The 19806-nt window shown below is 50.6% G+C and overlaps 1 protein-coding gene across 4 annotated transcripts in view; it reads right to left on the bottom strand.

Moving 5' to 3' along the window:
- Positions 1 to 648: 648 nt before the first annotated feature.
- IGF2BP1 (insulin like growth factor 2 mRNA binding protein 1) overlaps positions 649 to 19806 on the bottom strand; it is a gene marked incomplete at both ends in the record, with an annotated part of 38805 nt that continues 19647 nt past the window's right edge. The window contains 13 exons of one of the 4 annotated variants that reach the window (XM_081219519.1): positions 649 to 741; positions 2652 to 2765; positions 3032 to 3163; positions 3915 to 3989; positions 4818 to 4937; positions 5296 to 5418; positions 6083 to 6218; positions 6997 to 7119; positions 7837 to 7971; positions 8734 to 9015; positions 10270 to 10333; positions 13772 to 13823; positions 14342 to 14390. In XM_081219519.1, the coding sequence (XP_081075645.1) occupies positions 649 to 741; positions 2652 to 2765; positions 3032 to 3163; positions 3915 to 3989; positions 4818 to 4937; positions 5296 to 5418; positions 6083 to 6218; positions 6997 to 7119; positions 7837 to 7971; positions 8734 to 9015; positions 10270 to 10333; positions 13772 to 13823; positions 14342 to 14390 (1498 nt within the window). The remainder of the gene's footprint in view (positions 742 to 2651; positions 2766 to 3031; positions 3164 to 3914; positions 3990 to 4817; positions 4938 to 5295; positions 5419 to 6082; positions 6219 to 6996; positions 7120 to 7836; positions 7972 to 8733; positions 9016 to 10269; positions 10334 to 13771; positions 13824 to 14341; positions 14391 to 19806) is intronic. The other 3 variants (XM_081219520.1, XM_081219521.1, XM_081219522.1) reach the window with 3 other exon arrangements.

Raw genomic sequence — 19806 nt, 5'->3', positions numbered from 1 at the left:
ATTTCTCCCCCATTCTTTATCCCTTGCTGTTCCTCCTGGTTGGTTAGGAAGGGACTGGAATTAATCTACAGATGCCAATGTGTCTTCCCCCTTCGAGTCAATAAGGTAAGCAAAGCAATGGATTGGTTCTCACTTTTGCCAGTAGGAGAAAGGTAACATAACCAGTGTGAATATACGAAAAGGCTATGTCAGGGCACAAGAATAGAGGTATTTTCATCAATAAACCAAGTAGAAGAAGGTTGGAAGGATCTTAGGGTCAAGAAGTAAACCATCCTTTGAGGTCGATTAAAACACCCCTCTGCATGTTTTCAAAACCTGAAGGAAATTATTCCCCTTCCCACTGGGGTCTGACCCACCCTCTCGGTGGGACCTGGAGAACTTAAAACAATCCACGTTTAAAAGCACCCTGACCTAGAATTTCCATGGTGACACCCTCAGGGGTGGGCAGTGTTGGGCCAATTGGTTGGGTGTTTAGGGCTGAGAGATCAGGGTTCCTCACTGGAACAACTTCCTCAACCAAGTGGGCAAACCTGATCTACATCCCGGCCCAAGTGTCCCTGATTCCCGCTCATTCTCAGGCCTGCTGGGGAGAACGTGCTCTCGATCTCGGCCTGTTGTCCTTGAGCCGACGTGATGGGAAGGGGCCGGTCACTTCCTCCGGGCCTGGGCCTGGTTACCCTGTCCCTTTTGGTGCAGCTGTTTGACTTGGGCCAAGATGTCTCGTATCTTCCGCTGAGCCATCTGCAGATAGAACAAGTGAGAGTGAGGGTCTCCGAAGGCGAGGAGATATAGCCTCACGTGCGGAGAGAAGCCATCGGGGTCTGGACACCAGCGGCAACAACAGGTCATGTTGGACTTGTAAGAAAGAAGACTGAGGATTAGAGTGACCAAAAGTTTCTTTGCCTCCGAGCAGACCCTGAGCGCCCCCTGGATTCATACAGAGGAAGGCAGCATAAACAGTAGTATAAACTCATTCATCAGAATTTAAAACATGACCAAGTTGACACACGTTACTGAACTCAAGGGGGAACTCCCAGAGCTTCCAGGAGCACGTGTTGTCAGAAGGACAAAAAGCAGGAGACCTCGTCACCGATCACAACTCCACTATGCATGTAAGTATCCCAGGAAAGGGGATGAACTGGGATAACCAAAAGGTAGTGGAATAAGCTCCACTGTGAAAATGGACAAAACACCAAAGGACTGGTATCTTTACTCTCTCCTTAGTAATTAAAAGTGTCCTCCCTATGAACAAAGTTTTATAAGGGAAATCAACTGCAGAATGTGATTCTCTTGACAGAAATTTACCAGAATGTCTCCTTTCCACAAATTGAGTGCTTGATTTCTTGGTTAAAGAGAAAGTTGGTCTAGGTTGGGGAAGGAATGTGGAGTCAATATTTATACATTAATTCCTACTCTGTCAGCCCTGTGCTTGATGTTTTACAGAGTTTTTCATTGAGTTCTCATTTTAACCAATGAACAATGTCCCCACTTTGGTATTTAATACACCCTGGCTCTCTGCATCCCTGGATATATCATTTAAATCTCACATTCCTGGGCTTCCCTGGTGGCGCAGTGGTTGAGAGTCCGCCTGCCGATGCAGGGGACACGGGTTCGTGCCCCGGTCCGGGAGGGTCCCACATGCCGCGGAGCGGCTGGGCCCGTGAGCCATGGCCGCTGAGCCTGCGCGTCCGGAGCCTGTGCTCCGTAGTGGGAGAGGCCACAACAGTGAGAGGCCCGCGTACCGCAAACAAAACAAAACAAAACAAAACATCTCACACTCCTCATGTGTACAATGAGGCTGTTATGAGGATTACATGAGTTAACAGAGACCACACAGAATAATGCTTGGTGTAGCAGCAGAACCTATAAATTGTAAATATTTCTGTGGCTATTAATGGCTCCCAAAGGGCTGTCAGAGAAAGTTGTCACGCTACGCTGGGGTCTGGGTTCCTGTTTTGCCCTCGATTGTGTGAGCAGCCTCAGGTGGGCCACAAGCCTGATGTGACATGCTTATCCTCTGTGAGTGGAAGGGACTGTATCCAATAGTCTCCACATCCCTTCTAGCTCCAACACTAAGGGGTTTTAGGAAAACCCCACTAGCTTCCCATCATCCTACAATTTGAACCTGATACCTGCCGTCCTTTCTAGACTCTGGGGTCAGTCCCAATGCTGGGCACTGCTGACCGGCTTCCTGGAAGCAATGCAGGGATAGATGGTGAGCTCCAGGAAGAGAACAGGAGGTGGAAGAACGGGAAGCAAGGACGGAGCCGTGGTTCTGGGGACGGTGGAGGAACTGCACTGCAAACGGGCCACCCAGGACGTTACTCCATGAACAAGGCTGGGTGGTGGATAAGACCCACTTCTCTTCTCATCCAGTGCAGAAGAGAAGGACTAAGGTTAGACGACAGAGGAGACTATTAACACATAACATACGATACACCACAGTTATTACATAATATAGACCACCTATGAAAACCGTCAAATCACGGTCCCTACAGCTTTAAGAGGGAATAAAACATCTACAGCTCACACCCTTACCCATGGAAGGAAAGACTGACCCAGCCCAGAGGCGGGCAGAGCGCACGGGACTTGTCGGGGTCATGCTTCTGGAGCCCTGCCGCCCTCCCGTGATGGGGGAGTGACGTATGTACCTGGCTGGCATAGAAATGCCCAATGATCTTGACGATGACCTGGTCGTTCTCATCAGGCGTCTGGTCTCTTGGCACCACCACCTCAGCTGCTGTCAGATTTTGCAGCTCATTCACCTGGGGGCAGGGGCAGGGAGGACCGGTCAGAGAGGAGCTCAGGGTGCTGTCCATGTCAAACATGGATGGGACTGGAGGGTCAAGAGCTTGGTCATTAGCAGGTAGAAACTGGAGGAGTCAGGAGCTGGGCTTGGGAAGTGGAATCAAGTGAACGGACAAATTGGGAGCACCCAGGCTGAGGCGGGTGGAGGAGCTGGGGGCCAGGGAAGAGCTGTTGGGTTCGGGGACTGATGTCCAGAGCTTTCAACCTGACCCTCACGGCTCACCGTTTTGCCACCCTTGCCAATGACCCGGCCAGCTGCCGACGCTGGCACCCGGATATGGGTCTCCAGCTTTACTTCCTCCTTGGGACCAAAGAAGTTCTCCTCCTTGAGTTTTCCATAAATTCTTCCCTGAGCCTGAGAAGAGGAGGTCATTGTTGTATCAGGGGGCCACGTGTATGTGACGAAAGGGAAGCTCCCCAAGCCCCACCCCCTCCTCCTCTGGCCCACAGGCCCACGCCCACTCGGGGTGGGTCACCATCTAGGCCAGGTGATATGAAAGGTCCACAGAAACGACCTGCCAATACTCCTGGCTCACTGTAACACTGGGGAGGCTGGGCAGAGTAACTGAGTATGAATACGTAGCTCTTCAGAGGAACATAGCACCTGAGCTACAAACCAGACCTATGGGGTCTGGGACGCTTGCATGGACTTGGACAAGCCGTGGCTGGCAAGTCAAGGCCCTGAGTGGCAGCTGGTGGAAGTCACTCACTCAGAGGGCAGGCTCTTGGTCACTCCACACAGTCTAGAGAGCTGTCCCCGTTCTCCATCCCTCCCTAGGTCAGAATAAGCTATTAGCTCTTCGGCTGTCTGCCCAGAAGTTCGAGAACCTCGGCACGTCATAGGGACATAAAGGAGAGAAGGGCCTTCCTCAGTCACTAAGGCAGAGGACAAGGAGGAAGCCCTCAGACTGCCTTCTTCCCCACGTGCCTATTTACTCTCAGGAAGCAAAGAGGGAAAGCAACAGAATTCCCATCTGAGGTCAATTTGAAAGCAGCCTTGCAGCCCTGTGTTTTGCAGGGAAGCTTAAAAACATGATGCAGATTTGCACTCCCATCCAAACTCAATTCCTCTGGGTCCTACTTGGAAAAACAATAAAGATCAGAACCTTGAATTGGGCCTCTGGGGGTCCAGTGATGATGACCATGCGAACTTTGGAGTCCGGAGTTTCAGGAGGAGCGATCTGCAAAGCAAACGCCCGTCAAAGAGGTGCCCTTGCCCTCCACCTCCGCGGACCCCTACCACCACCCTGCGTCCACTCCCCGCTTCGGACGGCCGGGGCAGTGAAGAACAAAGAGCCCGAGCCCCAAGGCTATTGCGCCTGCACCGAAACCCTTATGAGGGCACGGGCGCGTTCGCTTCCTGACATTTTCTAAGTAGGGGCACCCCGCCCACACCCCATGTCCCCCTCTCCCCAGCAGGTCTCAGTAGAGTCCTGCCAAGAGGGAGGGGCACAGATGACCAGTGCGGGGAGGGCAGTGACCTCCCAGAGAATCTCCCGGAGCTCTTCTTCAGAGAGCATATACTGCATTCGACCAAAACCTTTCAGACCACTGAAACCAACGGCTTGAGACTTGTGAAATCTAACAAAACATCTGTTCACTGTGACAGGTTCTCCACGGCCAGGGAAGGTGGAAAGACGGCTAACATTTACTGAGCAACCACTGTGCACCAGGCACTGAGCCAGGGACTTTGGCTGCATTATTGCAGAGTATTATCATCCCTACTGTACTGATGAGGAACCAAAGGCTCAGGATCTATATAGCTCAGAAGCTGCGGTTTGAACCCGGTCAGTCTTGCCTGAACTGAAGTTCTCTTCTGTGCCTGTACCACCTCCTCCCTTAGCCTGAAAGCCCAGGAGCCTGGAAGGCATCCCACGGAGGACCAAGCGAGGTCAAAAGCAAAGCATCTGCCCGACACTAGGCAGATGGGGTGTCTGAGAACAAGCGTCGAGGGTGACGGGAGCCGCGCGCTCTCCCACCGCGGGAGCGGGACGGAGACGGCAGGTCACCTTGATGGAGGCGCTGGCGAAGCGCGAGAGCTGCTTGATGTGCTGCCCCTTCTTGCCGATGATGGCGCCCACCGCCTGCGCGGGAATGAACACCTGCACCATCTCCTGCTCTGGAGCCTGCTGCCAAGACAGGACGTGTTACTAACGCAGGTTAAGGGACACAGCCCGGAAGCCCTCCGTGGCCCTGGCCTGCATCCTCGAGGAGGAAAGGGTGCAGGCACCCAGCGGCCACCCTGGGCTACGTGCTCTGTAGCTCTTTGTAGCCGGGACAAAGGGAAGAAGCCGGACAAGACAAGGAGGAAGCGTGCTGCCAGCATCTGAGGCTGCCGTGCCCAGGGCGGATGCTCTGGAGGGTTGGCGCCAGTGGCTGGGAGCCCTTCCCTCTCCCCGCAAATCCCCAAGCGTCAGGCTGCCACAAAGAGTTGGACCCTGTGGCCGCATGGCCCAGGGGTCCCCTGTAATAAGACCCTGCACCTACCATAAAGGAGCTGTAGGGGGCGGCTCCGGTGACGCCGCTGGGAGGTGGTGGGACTGCACTGGAGGAGGCTGGAAAAAGGCCTACAGCAGCCAAGTTCAGGCCGGGGATGAGGTGAGACTGCAGCTGGGGAAGGAAGGTGAAGAAAGAGAGGTCGGCTCATTCTGACAGGACCTGGTGGCCCTTGTACGTGGCCCTGGCTGAACGAGAGGGTGAGCGGGCCTCGACAGTGGAATGACGTGCTTTTGCCCCCAACCTGCCTGTCCTTCTGGTTTTTACACACACGCGCACGTACACGGAGGGTTCTCGCTGGACCAAGAACCGGCAGCTCTGAGGAGGGGGCCCAGCGTCAGACCCTCAGACGTCCTCCCTCTCTAGTGGTTTACTGCGCTCTGACGGAGACACACCTCAGACTTGGCCGATGACGAGGAAGAGGAGACAGACCTCTGACCTTTAGGACTCACCTTTTTGGTCAAGTGCCCCACATCCTCACTCCCCTCTAAAAACCAGATGAAAATTATGGACCCTCTCCCCACCAAGTGCACATAAACACAAACTTTACAGGAGGATCACAGACCTCAAAGCCCAAGACTGGACTCCCCCTTGCACCCCAGGAATCAAATGAAGAATCCCTATTAATTTAATTTAAAAAGGATTCTGATGAATCGAGGTCCAAAAGCAAAGTAAAAGCTCCCAGGCCCCCCAGTCTGAGAATGCCCACCTCACTGGACACCCACTTCTGCCATGGCTCAGGCTCACGGAAGGGCAAGCAGAGGCACCCAGCACTCACGCTCATGGCAGCCACGTCATTCTCATAGGCTTCCCGAACTTTCTTCATGATCTCCTGCTCGGCCCTGCAGCAGTTCTCGATGGCGCCCTTCACAGTGATGGTCCTCTCGGGGTTATAGAGGGTGAGGTCCTGGAGCCTGGGGCGGGGAGCACAGCGGTGTCAAGCTCCCGCCGACAGGCCAGGACCGGGAGACAGGTCCTGGCTGGGGCCGAGACACAACAAGGCCATTTCTGCAGGCTGTTTAGTTTGGGGCCAACAGCTCTCCGTTTCTGGCCTTGGGTTTGTAACCAGGGCAAGGATTCCCCACGGGGAGGTGGGGATACTCAGAGCAGACTGGTAAAGCAAGGAGGATGCTCATAACTGGAAGCTGGTCCCCAATGGCGCCAGGCAACCCATTTCCCGTGCCCTTGGGCACAGAGCAGTTACTTTGCCCACCGGTAAGTCTCTGGCAACATCAAGAGGCACACAGCGCTCACGGAGTGTTGCTAGTCCAGCCGCATGACCGTGGTCCCCCCACAGCGAGGCAACCCCTCACGCACGGCACGTGCTCAGGGCTCAGAAAAGGATCTGGGTCTGTCCACTTCCCAGGGCCTGGCAAAGGCTCCCGAAACCCCAAAGCCCTGGCCCCTGGCCACAGGTTCTCTCCTCCAGATGCCGAGCAAGAGAGACAGGAAGCGGCAGCAAAGGACTGAAGAGGCAGCGCGCTAACAGCAGCCCACGGCGGTGACGGGCGCTCTGATAAATGCTCCAGCCCTGACAGATAACTGCTCTTTACCGCTTCTTGGATTCTTCTTCTTCAACAAGCAGAAACTGTAGCCAACTTCAGGGGCAGATATTAAGGCTCAGTAATGAAACGCCGCCACCCCCGGTGCCCAGGCCTCCCACTCGTAAAGGGAAGTGAGAGAGCGCCTTACGAGGAGATGGTGATCTTTGTCTCCGTGTCCTGCTCCACCTTCTTCAGGTTGCGCCCCTCCTTGCCAATGAGACGCCCCACGAAGTTGTTATGGGCCAGGATCTTCAGGGGAACCTCGTCAGCCCTTGGGAAGAAGCGAGGGACAAGAGCTTCTTAGAAGGCGGGCCACCGCAGGTGAGGGGTTTCCAAGGTAAACCCCAAGACAGAAGTACGTTTTCAAAGAAAACCGGCAGATCAGTGGTTGTTGAGGGAGAGAAATGGGAAGTAGGGGCGGGTGGCCAAGGGCACAAGGTCAATAAGGGCGATGGATATGTTCCTTATCCGAACTGTGGTGATGGTTTTAGAGATGTACTCACAGACAAAAAGAAGCCAACTATAGAACAGCATGTTCATTATGATCCTATTTGTGCTAAAATATACGCACATACATACACAGGCACACACCTGTGAGGGCACGGCATTGCGAAGATATACAAGGCGTTATTTACAAGGACTCATTTTCTCAGCTTTTATCCTTTCATAGAATTTCTGTGTCTCCTATTAGTCTCTATTCTTGCTTTAAAAAAGTCTGTGTTAGGGCTTCCCTGGTGGCGCAGTGGTTGGGAGTCCGCCTGCCGACGCGGGGGACACGGGTTCGTGCCCCGGTCCGGGAAGGTCCCACATGCCGCGGAGCGGCTGGGCCCGTGAGCCATGGCCGCTGAGCCTGCGCGTCCGGAGCCTGCTCTCCGCAACGGGAGACGCCACAACAGTGAGAGGCCCGTGTGCCGCAGGAAAAAAAAAAAAGTCTGCGTTAGAGTCGAGGAGGTGGCAGTGCCCACGTGCCCAGAAGCTGAAGCCTTACGTTTTGGTGTCCTTTGCCTCCTTGTGCATAATCTCCAAGATCATCTTACAGGCAGAGGAGCAGCCCTCGGGGGTCGAGTGGACGCTGATGGCCTTCTCGGCAGCACCTGCGTTCTCCTTCCTGTGCACGTCGATCCTGAGGACCACAGGTACACGGATGGTTAGCTAACCCTCAGTCAAAGCTACAGTCCGGCTCCTTTTGGAACAAGGCCAAGCGCAGAATTGAAATGGGCAGAGAAAAGGGCCAGCCTGTTGCTTTGGATTCTGTCTCAGTCAGGAGGTGGTGGCTGAGAATGGTGGCGTCTATCATGGGAATACAGGGTTGGGGGATCAACAGCCCTCAGCTGTGAAGCTGCATTTCCCCTTGAATTCTGCATTTCCCCCTTGAAACAACTATAAAGAGAAAGCACACTGTCCCAAATTAAAAGTAAATAATAAAAGGATGCATTATGAATAAGGACACAATGTGACCTGTTCTCTTTCCACAGAACACACAATGATCAGCTATAAAGATCAGAGAAGAGGGGTGGCTGTGGTGGAACGGGAGACGGGTCAGAACTGTGACCTCTTACTAAGGTCCCTGACAGGCCCCATCCTGTTGCCGCCAATAAGTGGTGCTGAAACCACAGAGCACTAAGGAGTGGCCACCTTTTTGCCAAGACTAGGTTTGCTCGATGAGACCTTCTGCAAGAAATAGAACCCTTCTTACTAACGAAAGTGTGTGGCCCAGCCACTGCCACCAAACGGCACCCTCAGGCTTATTCTACCTCCCCAACATTTCCTAAGAGGTAAAGTTGAGTCGAGGCCCCTCAGCGTGCTTCCCAGAGAGGCTTCGCCTCCTGGGCACCAACCACTGCTCCCCGGCCCCACCTCCACTTCCCCTGCAGCCAAGACTCACTTGGACTGGGTCTGCTTTGTGATGTTGCGGATGGTGGCACCCTCCTTGCCGATGATGGCGCCCACGTACTGGGTGGGCACGAGGAGCCGCAGGGGGATGTCCACTTGCTGTTGCTTGGCCGGGGCTCCTGCTGCCACAGGAGAGCCCTGGCGGGGCTGGGCCCGAGAGCCAAAGCCTCCTCGGCGCCCATTCTCGGGACCCTGTACTACCTGCTCATCAGGAATGTAGGAGACCTTCAAGGCGTGGTTCTCCAGCTGGTGGCCGTTCAGCTTCATGATGGCTCTGAGGACAGAGGGAGAACCTACTGGTCACTGCAATCCACGCCAATCACACCAAATGCCCTCCAGGTGTAAAGCACTCAGCTGGGTTACAACACGGAACATGCCAGAAGAAAGGGAGATGACCACCTGCGCACCACTCCCACCTCCACCTTAGAGAACCTTCCAGTCTAAACAGCATAAGACATCAAGAAAGGTATTATAACACAAATAAGTTATTTCCACTGAATTTTGGAATTGGCTTGTGAATTTCGACCAGAGCTGCCTATCACATAGGATTCACATGAGAATCACATGTGACTCGCGATAAATGAATACTAAATAAAACGTGCTAGAACAAGGTGTGTCGTGTCACCTATTGAGAGTGATACTGTCCATGTCTAAGCAAACTCCATGGAAACAGAAAAGGTGGAGACAGGAGTTTAAGTCTGTCTGGAATGTCTGAAAAATGGGACTGATGAACACTGAAGGGAGGGGACAAGCACCGTCCATTCCCAAGGCAACAATGTGTAGTAGGAAGTAAGCAAGGGTTGACTTAAAGCCAGGTTAAGGCCCACAGATCAGCCACAGGGACCTCCAGAAAATTCTGAGTCCAGCAGGCATCTAAAAGAAAACTGAATGGTCTGAGAAAGTGGGGGGATTTTACACTAGGTTGGAGGAAACAAATCGGAGAGAGGCAACATGCTGAAGGGACAAGAAAGCCATCAAAAGAAAAGTGGCCTATAACTGAGGATAAATGAGTCCACAAAGTATACAGCCCTGTCAGTACCAGTGGGTGGAGAAGTGTGACTCAGCCAAACAGGCTAAGGAGCCAGAAACTGTGGGTGTGACGGGACGCAAGGCAAATCCCTGAGATAAAATGTCCGCCTCTGCCACATCGTAACAAATCCTTCAGGTCTTAGTTCCTGCTCATCACCACTAGATGGCGCCATCAACACAGCAAAGGACCCCCTGGCTTCTCCCGCAACCAGAGACCTATTAAAAGCCAGTATCTAGTCCTAAAGAGGATGTCCCACCTTCCCCGGGAGGTCTTTGGGTCCCTCCCTTCAAAGTATCTGCTATCAGTCCTGGTGAGGTTTCTGAACCTTTGAGATTCCGGAACCAAAAGACAAAGACAAGAGTCTGGATTTGGCTGCCACAAAATCAGAGGCTAGGCGCGGACTCGTGCCCACCTAGACCCCATCCCTGCCCAAGCAGGGGCACCTGGCTCCCACCACTCACAAAGACCCTCCTTTGCCCCACTTTTGGGTCCACTCACTGCCTGGTCTGTTCGCGGTTGGAATAGGTGACATTCACCACTGCCGTCTCACTCTCGGTGTTCACTGGGGAAGCAAAACAGAGGTCAAGGTTAGAGCAGTGAGATCTGGAGATGGCACCAATGACGTAAACGTTGTAAAAAGCTCATCTTTGATGGTTATGCGATCAAGAAGGAAATACTGGAATGACGAAGCATTTCCCCTATAGACCACTTTCACCACAACTCCTGGAAAATTCAAATTAGACTTTACATGCCTTCCTTTGATTTCCCTACCAGCCCTCAAGAGAGACAGGAATACAAAAGGGTGTGCAGTCAACATATTCGGCAGTTATGCAGCAGGGAGAAAAGCCACACACATACATACATACATACATACATACATACATACATACATACACCCCAACCTGGAGATAAATTTATTCTTAAAAAGAAATTTAAACTAGTTAAAAATCACACACCTAGTGAGACTGGACCAAGAAATGGTCTGTAAGGACATGGCTGAAGAGATTTGGGGAAACACCCGAAACCATTTTAGAGTATCCTCAAGGATATACTGATCAAATATAAGTGTATCATGACCGAGCTGAATGAGTTGACAAGAGTGGCTGCCATGGAGGCTGGGGGGAAGGATTTGGGAGTGGACCTGGGTTGGACATTAGAATTCCAGGCGATCTGGGCACATACTCTTCCCCCTTTTGGGATTGATAAAAATTAACCACTTATGCCTCGTCTTGTGATTATGGGTCGCCTAGGCCTGCTTAGCCCTGGCATGGAGGACTTGGACCAAAAAAATCAAGCCGCCGCCCCACGACACTGAAGGCACTTAGCCACAAAACTGCAATGCAGACCACTCTCAGCCCTTCTGACCTCAGTGGTACAGCTCTCCCACCTCAGTGGAGAGGAAGATTCTGAAAGTATAATCTACCAGAGACCTCCCTGGTGGCGCAGTGGTTGAGAATGTGCCTGCCAATGCAGGGGACACGGGTTCGAGCCCTGGTCCGGGAAGATCCCACATGCCGCGGAGCAGCTAAGCCCGCGAGCCACAACTACTGAGCCCACGTGCCACAACTACTGAAGCCTGCGCGCCTAGAGCCCGTGCTCTGCCACAAGAGAAGCCACCGCAATGAGAAGCCCGCGCACCGCAACGAAGGGTAGCCCCCGCTCGCCGCAACTAGAGAAAGCCCGCACAGCAACGAAGACCCAACGCAGCCATAAACAAACAAACAAACAAATAAATAAATGTAAAAGACGGTGAGACAAAGGACAATTCCTCAGCCATAAAAAAGAATGAAATTCTGCCCTTTGCAGGAACGTGGATGGACCTAGAGAACACTATGCTTGGCGAAGTATCCAAGAAAGACAAATAGTGTGCTGTCACCTATATGGGGAATCTAAAAAATACAAATGAATGTATGTGCAAAACAGAAACTCAGACAGAAGGCAAACTAGCGGTTACCCCAGAGGAAGGGGGAGAACCTCAAGGGTGGGGGGGGTATGGGATTGACAGACACAAACTACTATGCATAAAATCAGACAAGTGATGGGAATTCCCTGGCGGTCCAGTGGTAGGGACTCTGCGCTTTCACTGCCATTGGCCCAGGTTGGATCCCTGGTCAGGGAACTAAGATCTCACAAACCGTGCAGTATGGCCAAAACAATTTTTAAATAAAATAGGCAAGTGACAAAAATATATTGCACAGGGAATTATAGACATTATCTTGCAATGACCTTGAATGGAGTATCATCTTTAAAAACACTGAATCACTATGCTGTACAAATGAAACTAATACATTATAAATCAACTATACTTCAATTAAAAATAATAATAATAAAGTCATTCTCTCCCTGAAAAAAAGTAAAAGGGTAGACAGAGAGGACTTTGCTTAGAAAGTGGCATCTGATGGGACTTCCCTGGTGGTGCAGTGGTTAAGAATCTGCCTGCTGGGCTTCCCTGGTGGCGCAGTGGTTAAGAATCCACCTGCCAATGCAGGGGACACGGGTTCGAGCCCTGGTCCGGGAAGATCCCACATGCCGCGGAGCAACTAAGCCCGTGTGCCACAGCTACTGAGCCAGCACTCTAGTGCCAGCAAGCCACAACTACCGAGCCCGTGTGCCTCAACTACTGAAGCTCGCGCGCCTAGACCCCGTGCTCTGCAACAAGAAAAACAACTGCAATGAGAAGCCCGCGCACCGCAACGAAGAGTAGCCCCCACTTGCCGCAACTAGAGAAAGCCCGTGTGCAGCAACAAAGACCCAACGCAGCCAAAAATTAATTAACTAAAAAGTGGCATCTGAGCAGACTAGAAGACTTAATTTTTACAAAATCAAACACTTCCCATTCTGTTCTCTCCAGGTAGCAGGTATTGCCCCCAGATTCGCTGTGTTATAGCTCCCTGGTGAGCCTCTTAACCAGCGGTGACTCCTGTTGGGCGCCCCTCGTGAGGCTCTCCAACGTGCTCCCAAGCCATTGCTGTCTCTTTGTCCAGGAGTAACTGAGTCATCAGTCTAAGCTGTGAGCAGAACTGGGCGATGGTTATCAGCGCTTCCAGTTGTGTCCTGGCGTTTATGATAAAAGGCAAGCTTCGGGGTCAGCAGGAGAGAACCTGTTTGATTGATTCAGCACTTCATACCTTTATGCAGGCAAGTATTTTCATCATTTATAATGATTTACAGCTTGCCCCTTTCCACAAAGAATTTGGAGATGAATATTTAAGTCTTGTCTAGGTTTCTTAAAGGTCTGCAAACTCCAACTGTTTATTTTGTCTACCTAAATGACCAAGCTCTGCTTTATGTCCAACCCAAATCACTCCAAATTTTATTTTAGCTTATTTTCTCTGAAAATAATTTATAACCTTAAGCAACGGAGAAACTTCAAAAATCGTACCAAACTTCTTATGATCTAGAATTCTTTTTTATTATTTCTCTTTCTTGAAAGAGAAGTAATAAAAAGAACTTAAATAATAATAAAAATAAGTTCTTCTCCACTCTTGAAAGATTTTGCCTGCCCATCAATATGTACAAAAATTCTGTTTTTTTTTTTAAATTGACCAAAGACAGGTAGCTCACAATCAGAGGTTCTACAAAAAAAAAAAAAAAAAAAAAAAAAAAAAAAAGACGACCCATTGATTATTCCAGACAAAAACAAAGAATTGTGAAGCTTTTAAAGTAAAAGGGCTACAGATTTGCTCAAGCCGCGTGCACAATTTCCATTCTTAATCTATTCCTAAAATCTTGGGACGCCTATTGCTACCTTGGTTGACCCCAGGAGCCTGGGGACCCCGCGCTTAGAATGAGTGACTTTGTTGAGTCTCTCATTAAACAGAAGAGAAACCTGTCGCGGAGAAGCAGCAGAGCTGAAGCTGGAACTACGTGTCCCAGCCCCCACCGCAGCGTGCCTCCCTCCACACCTTCGGCCGTCTGCCCCTCTTCCCCACCCCCGCCCCCGCCCCCGACTCCAACAGCCACCCCTACCCCACCGCCCCACTCCTCCGCCCACTCTTACCTTGCTCGCAGTTCTCCACTGTCCCATACTGAGCCAGCAAGCTGTCCAGTACCTGGGAGCAGGGAGAAGGGAATACGGCTGCTCTGGGCATCCCAGGAGCTCACAAAGCATCACTAGACACTCCTCACCCCAAAGCACTGGGGTACGGGCGGAGCCTTTGGTGGGGATTGAGCACGTTACCTGCTCAGTTTGCCCTTTCTCAGGTACTAATGCTGATGGTAATCCGTCGGGGTGTCTTTACAGAATGTACTTGAGCTCAGAAAGACATTTAAGGGCCTTTTTGGAAGCAGACCTGTGCCACCTGAGTCCCTAGCTGATCCTCTGTCATCACTAAGTTTGGGGTTCAGGGAATACCCTTCCCTCCTCCCTAATGCCTCTCACGGTAGGGACTGCCCAAAGGACTAATGTTGGAAGTCTTAGGTTAAGGATGTGATCCAACCAGCCTCCCCTCAGCACCAGCTTCTCTGGCCTGGCCCCAAACCCCCAGGGCACCTCCCAGTCATCTCGGCCAACTCAGGCTGACCCCGACTTCTTTCCCAGTGCCACTGAGGGTTTCCCCCAGTCACTTACTTCCCATCGAAGCTGAGGTGGAATATTTCGGATCTGTAGTTTTCGACTCCTGAAATGAGAGAGAACAGCGACAGTGACAGCTCTGGATACTTCAGGGGCCTGTGACCTTGCATGTTTTAGTCCTGTTCCAGTCTATCTTCCTACCTTCTGCTCAACACCAAAGCCTGAGAGTCGGAGAACGATAACCTTTGGGAATGGAGATCTGGCTTCATTTCAGAGAGCAAAATATAGTGCTACCACAGATAGGAAAGCCAAAATCAGATGCCCTAAGCACTGGGAGAACATAATTACCCCCCGCCCCCCGCACCAGTCACATCTGCTTTGTTTATCTCTCTTAGGTTCTCCTCACCAGTTCTCTGACTCAGCAACCATCTATTACCACCCACTGTGTTTCAGGATGTAGGAATACAGAGCTAGCTATGTGAATTATTACACGAATCATTAACCTGACACCTTTTCAATCGGTGTCTACTTCATGCTGGACTTTGTTCTGCATGCTGGGGACACAATAAGCAAAACAGACAAAGTACCTGGCCTCAAGGTGCTCACAATTTATTAGGGGAAACATATATGCAAACAAATTACAGCAGGATAATTGGCAGCAGCTCAGCTCTTTCTTGGTACAGATACGGATTTAAACCTGTGCTCCACTTAACAGCACCGATCTTTAAAAGGTTATTTAACTTCTTTGACGCTCAATTTCCTCCTTTGTAAAACAGGGATAATACCTATTCACAGGGAGGTATAAAGTAATGTTAGGTAATATTATCAAGAGCTTAGCAAAGGACTTGGAGTAAGTATTTAAAATGTAATAACAGACACACGTATGGACCGTAAGGTGGAGTAATTAACACACACACAACCCAGCATTATGACCACCCCCTTTCCCTCCTCCCGGGTTTGCTAGGGTTTCTCCTTTCCATCTTTCCAATACCTCTTAAAAACGTAATTTTCCCTGAGGAAGGCTTTCAGGTTCAAGGCTGACTCCCACGGTGATTAACTGCACACCACCCAAATCAATGCCCTAATCCCTGGGCTGAAAACATTTCAACTGACTTGATCTGCATTGGTCAGTTGTCACTTATGTCTTTGCATATCCTTGATCACAAACTCTTAGTTCAGGGACATGGTCCAACAAAATTCTAGTGGCACAAGGGAAAATGAAACTAGGAAGCAAGAAAATCCAGTTCTAGCCCTTAAACTGCCCCCGATTGGCTGTTCTGACTAAGCCACTCAAGCTTCAGGGCCCGTATTCCTGGCTGACATGCAACAGGGCCCAAGGCAGTTCTTGCCAAGCTAGGGGGAAGGGGTACTCAAAGCACAGGAGAGCAAGGGAAGGGATGCTACGCTCTAAGCGTAAATTGTTTTGATCTTGGCTCTGTCCACAGCCAGGTCACTCATTTCATCCCTGTGACCAAGTATCTTGAGATGTAAAATGGAAGCAGAAGGGTCTTTAAGATCCCTTCTAGCTCTGCCGCTTTGAGGGTAGAAAGTCTTTATCAATGAAGTCTTTTCCCGGGTTGAAATAACTTAAGGGAAATGGAAGTGTAGCGTAAGTGTTGGAGAATCTATGTCCACAGTTCTCTACTTTGGTTGGTTCATGAACCTGATCTAAGGAGGTGAGATTACAGCAGGACAAAAGAACAAGGGTCAGAAACAAGTCCAGTTCCAGGCCCTCGGGTCCCACACCAGGCCAGCTTCTCGGGATCCAATTCACTGGCCAAGAGGGAGGAGCCTCATGGCATAGGCATGACCTGGCACATAGGATTCCCCATACACAACACATTTCGTGATGAAACGGGCAAAGGAAACGCAGGGGCCCTCACATGAGGAAAATCAAACTCTTGGTGAACTGAAGAGATGATTATACCATCGGAAGACTGAGGACACTGATCTACCTTAATGCTAGTGACAGGGGTCACCTAAGCTGAGGGAGGACCTCCCCCAAGCAAACGCTTCTGGAAGGACTGCAAGGAGATGGGCGGTGCCTGCCTGGAGTTCAAACCAGTAAGAGCTTAAAGCAGCCCCTGCAAGAGTTTAGTTTGCAGAGCAGAGGGTCCTATAGGTTACCATCATCTCAGGTCAAGGGTCCAAAATACCCTCTTCCTACTTCAAACTCCAGTTTTAAGGGCTTCCTTTTCAGGGCAGGAGGAATTGGGAGGGGATGGGGAGGTGAAATCAAATCTCAGTTTGGGATGTTAATCCATATCCTGAAAGCAATGGCAGTCTGGAATGTCTGGAATGTTCCAGGAGGGGGAGGAGGGCAGGGACACCCAACCAATGGAAGAAAAGACATCCTGGCAACCCTCCCCCACCCCCAACAGGCAGGGACTCACCCACCCCTCCAGGGCACACACACGCCCAATCCTGGGAACCCATGCCAGGCCCCTTGAGGCCTCCAAACCTGGCCAGCAAAGCCCCCAACCCTGACAAAAACACAGAGACCAAGAAGGATCTTTGTCTTTTATGCCGTTGGCCTGGTTTGTGTTAAGTATGGTGCTACCTAATTTCTTTCTGGCCCAAAGCACATGTGACCATGCTGAGAACTGGACCCAGTACTCCCTTCCAGGAACCCATGGGTAACTCACTCACCCTACAGGTATTTCTGGATGCCTAGCTCATACTGGGCCGGGCAGTGTGCTGAGGGCTTGGGGGATCAGCATGGAGGCTAAGAGACCCTAACTACTTACTTCTTTGCTCAGTACCTTAGTTTCCTGTGGAAAACTGATAGGGCTTTTGTGAGGGTTTAAAGCAGGCGGGCGGTGGGGGGGTGGGGGGGTGGGCGCGGGGGTGTGCCTGCCAGACCGTGGTGCTCAGTCTCAGCCCCCAGGAGCCACTACCTGTGATAGTAAAGTGGTTAGGCTTCTGCACTGGTGGGGAAATAGCAGGAGATACCACAGCCCAGAGAGACCCCTGCACTCCCACCTCCCGTGACAACCAAAGGGCCCCACTCCAGCACTCCTGTTGATGGGCTTCCACTAGGCTTGAGTGGAGCCTTCGCCCTACAGGCAATTGGGCACTGCACTATGAGCAGGACCCTAACCTCTAACATCCGTTGTTTAGAAAAGCAAGGGAACTCCCAGAGGCTCAGGAGCCACCACCCACCCTGGAGCTGATAAACCTGTTGAGTGAAAGAATGAAGCCTCCAGCCCCTGGCAATGAAGGCAATGGTTGCGCCCGGTGGCTTCTTACCCCCTCTGCCTGCCCTGACCAGCAGGGCAGTTACCAGGCCCTGGGGCAGCTCCCCAGATACAGAGCAATCACAAGGAATGCCCCTTTCTAATGCTGCTGGGGACAAGCAGGGGTCACCAGGGTCACAGGGACCAAGTGGCCATTCAAGCCCAGGGGAGATTCCAGGAGAGAACAGAGGGAGAGAGCATCTGAGCAGCAGGAGTTAAGTAGGAAAACAAGAGATTCAGGAAGCACAAGAGCTAGGCACCCGGAAGTATGGCTGGGAGTGCTCCCTGGGCAGGAAGCTCTCGTCCTTTTCACCTTTTCAGAGAAATGTCATTGACTTAGACTGGATGGGAAGGAAAACAGTTCATTACGGAAGAAGCTAACATGTGAGGAGTGCTTACCAGATGCCAGGCTCAGATTCAGCACCTCCTATAAGCCTCCCACTACCCATGACCACGAGAACCACGGCTCCACTTTACAGACTGGGGTCCTGAGATTGAGGGCGTGAGTATCTGCCAAGTCACACAGGTTCTAAGAGCCAGAGCCAGTATTCGAACCCAAAGACTGTCTGGTTCCCGGCTCTTTGCACAGTCCCCTGCGCTGCCTTTTTGATGGCAGAAAGGAAACAAAAGCCTTTGCCAAAATATAGTCAAGATTTGCCTTGAGAACAAATTTAAAAGACTAAGAGTTCACACAACAGAGGGAACAACGGGCCTGCTGAGCGGGTGCTGCTCTCCAGTAAGTCGAAACATCCCACCTGTAACTCCTTAAGATGCATATTTCCATTGTTAGTGGAAAAGTGATTCTGTGCTTATTGAACACTGACTAGACATTTGATAATATTGTTAATATTTTAAAATCAGGTAATTCCCTGGCAGTCCAGTGGTTAGGACTCTGCGCTCTCATTGACGAGGGTGCAGGTTCAATCCCTGGTCAGGGAACTAAGATCCCACAAGCCGTGCGGCACGGCCAAAAAAATAAAATAAAAAATAAAATAAAATCATACTGATTTCTAGAAATACATACTGAAATAGTTACAGATAAAATGTCATGTCTAGGACTTGCTTTAAAGTAATTAGGGGGAAAATGAATACAGATTAGATATGATTTGGTCATTTTTAAAGCCAGGTGATGAGTACATGGTGGAATTATTTAATTATCCTTTCCATATTTCAAAGTTTTTTTCCATAACAAAAAAACTTTAAAAAAAAGATAATTCTGAGAAGATGTGGTACTTATATACAATGGAATATTACTAAGCCATAAAGAGGAATGGAATTGGGTCATTTGTAGAGATGTGGATGAACCTAGAGTCTCATACAGAGTGAAGTAAGTCAGAAAGAGAAAAGCAAATATCGTATATTAACACATATATGTGGAATCTAGAAAAATGATATAGATGATCTTATTTGCAAAGCAGAAATAGAGACACAGACGTACAGAACAAATGTATAGATACCATGGGAGAAAGGGGTGGGGTGGGAGGAACTGGGAGACTGGGATTGACACATATACATTATTCATACTATGTATAAAATGGACAGCTGATAGGAACATACTTTACAGCACAGGGAACTCTACCTAATGCACTGTGGTCGCCTGGGTGGGAGGGAAGTCCAAAAGGGAAGGGATATCTGTGTGTGTGTGGCTGATTCATTTTGTTGTGCAGTGGACGCTAACACAACATTGCAAAGCAACCATACTCCAGTAAAAATAAATAAATAAAAATAAAAAGATAATTCTAGCTCACCCAATTTTAAAGTCATCACAGATTCAAAATTAATGGGTCTAAGCCAATGAGGTTTTCCTCTTTTATTTTTATTAGCAAGAATCCAGGCCCTGGTGAGGAGCCGGCTGAGGGCAGGGAGAATGGGCCTGAGGTCCAGCGGAGAGCGGAACAGATGCATAGGTAGGACACTTTTCAGAGGGGGGCCTTCCCCATATGACAGAATGCACACCTGGACGGAATGCACCCTGGGAACAGTCTTCAGGTCTCCCGAAGGACAGCTAAAAACTGCCCCAGGGAGTGTTCTTTTTCTAACCCTTTGCAAACCAGCTCCTTCCTCTTTCCACCCCCATTCCCAGAGGGTAGCGTGCTGTCTTCAGTCATGCTGGTGGCCTTACCCTGCCCGAGAGGGAAGGGTTCCTTTAAACCAGGGTGGAGCAGGCCAGCAGTGAGGAGGGTGGCAATAGTAGGTTTTGGAAATCTTTTTCAGGCTTGGGGCCTCAACCCCCAGAGGCCACTATCAGAGTCAAACCTGGACTTTCATCCCTCCAGAGAACTAGGA

This window comes from Mesoplodon bidens (assembly GCF_964165515.1).
Source record: "Mesoplodon bidens genome assembly, chromosome: 19".
Taxonomy (NCBI): Eukaryota; Metazoa; Chordata; class Mammalia; order Artiodactyla; family Ziphiidae; genus Mesoplodon; species Mesoplodon bidens.
Note: the sequence above shows the minus strand (reverse complement) of the source record. Positions and strands in the feature narration are given on the sequence as shown.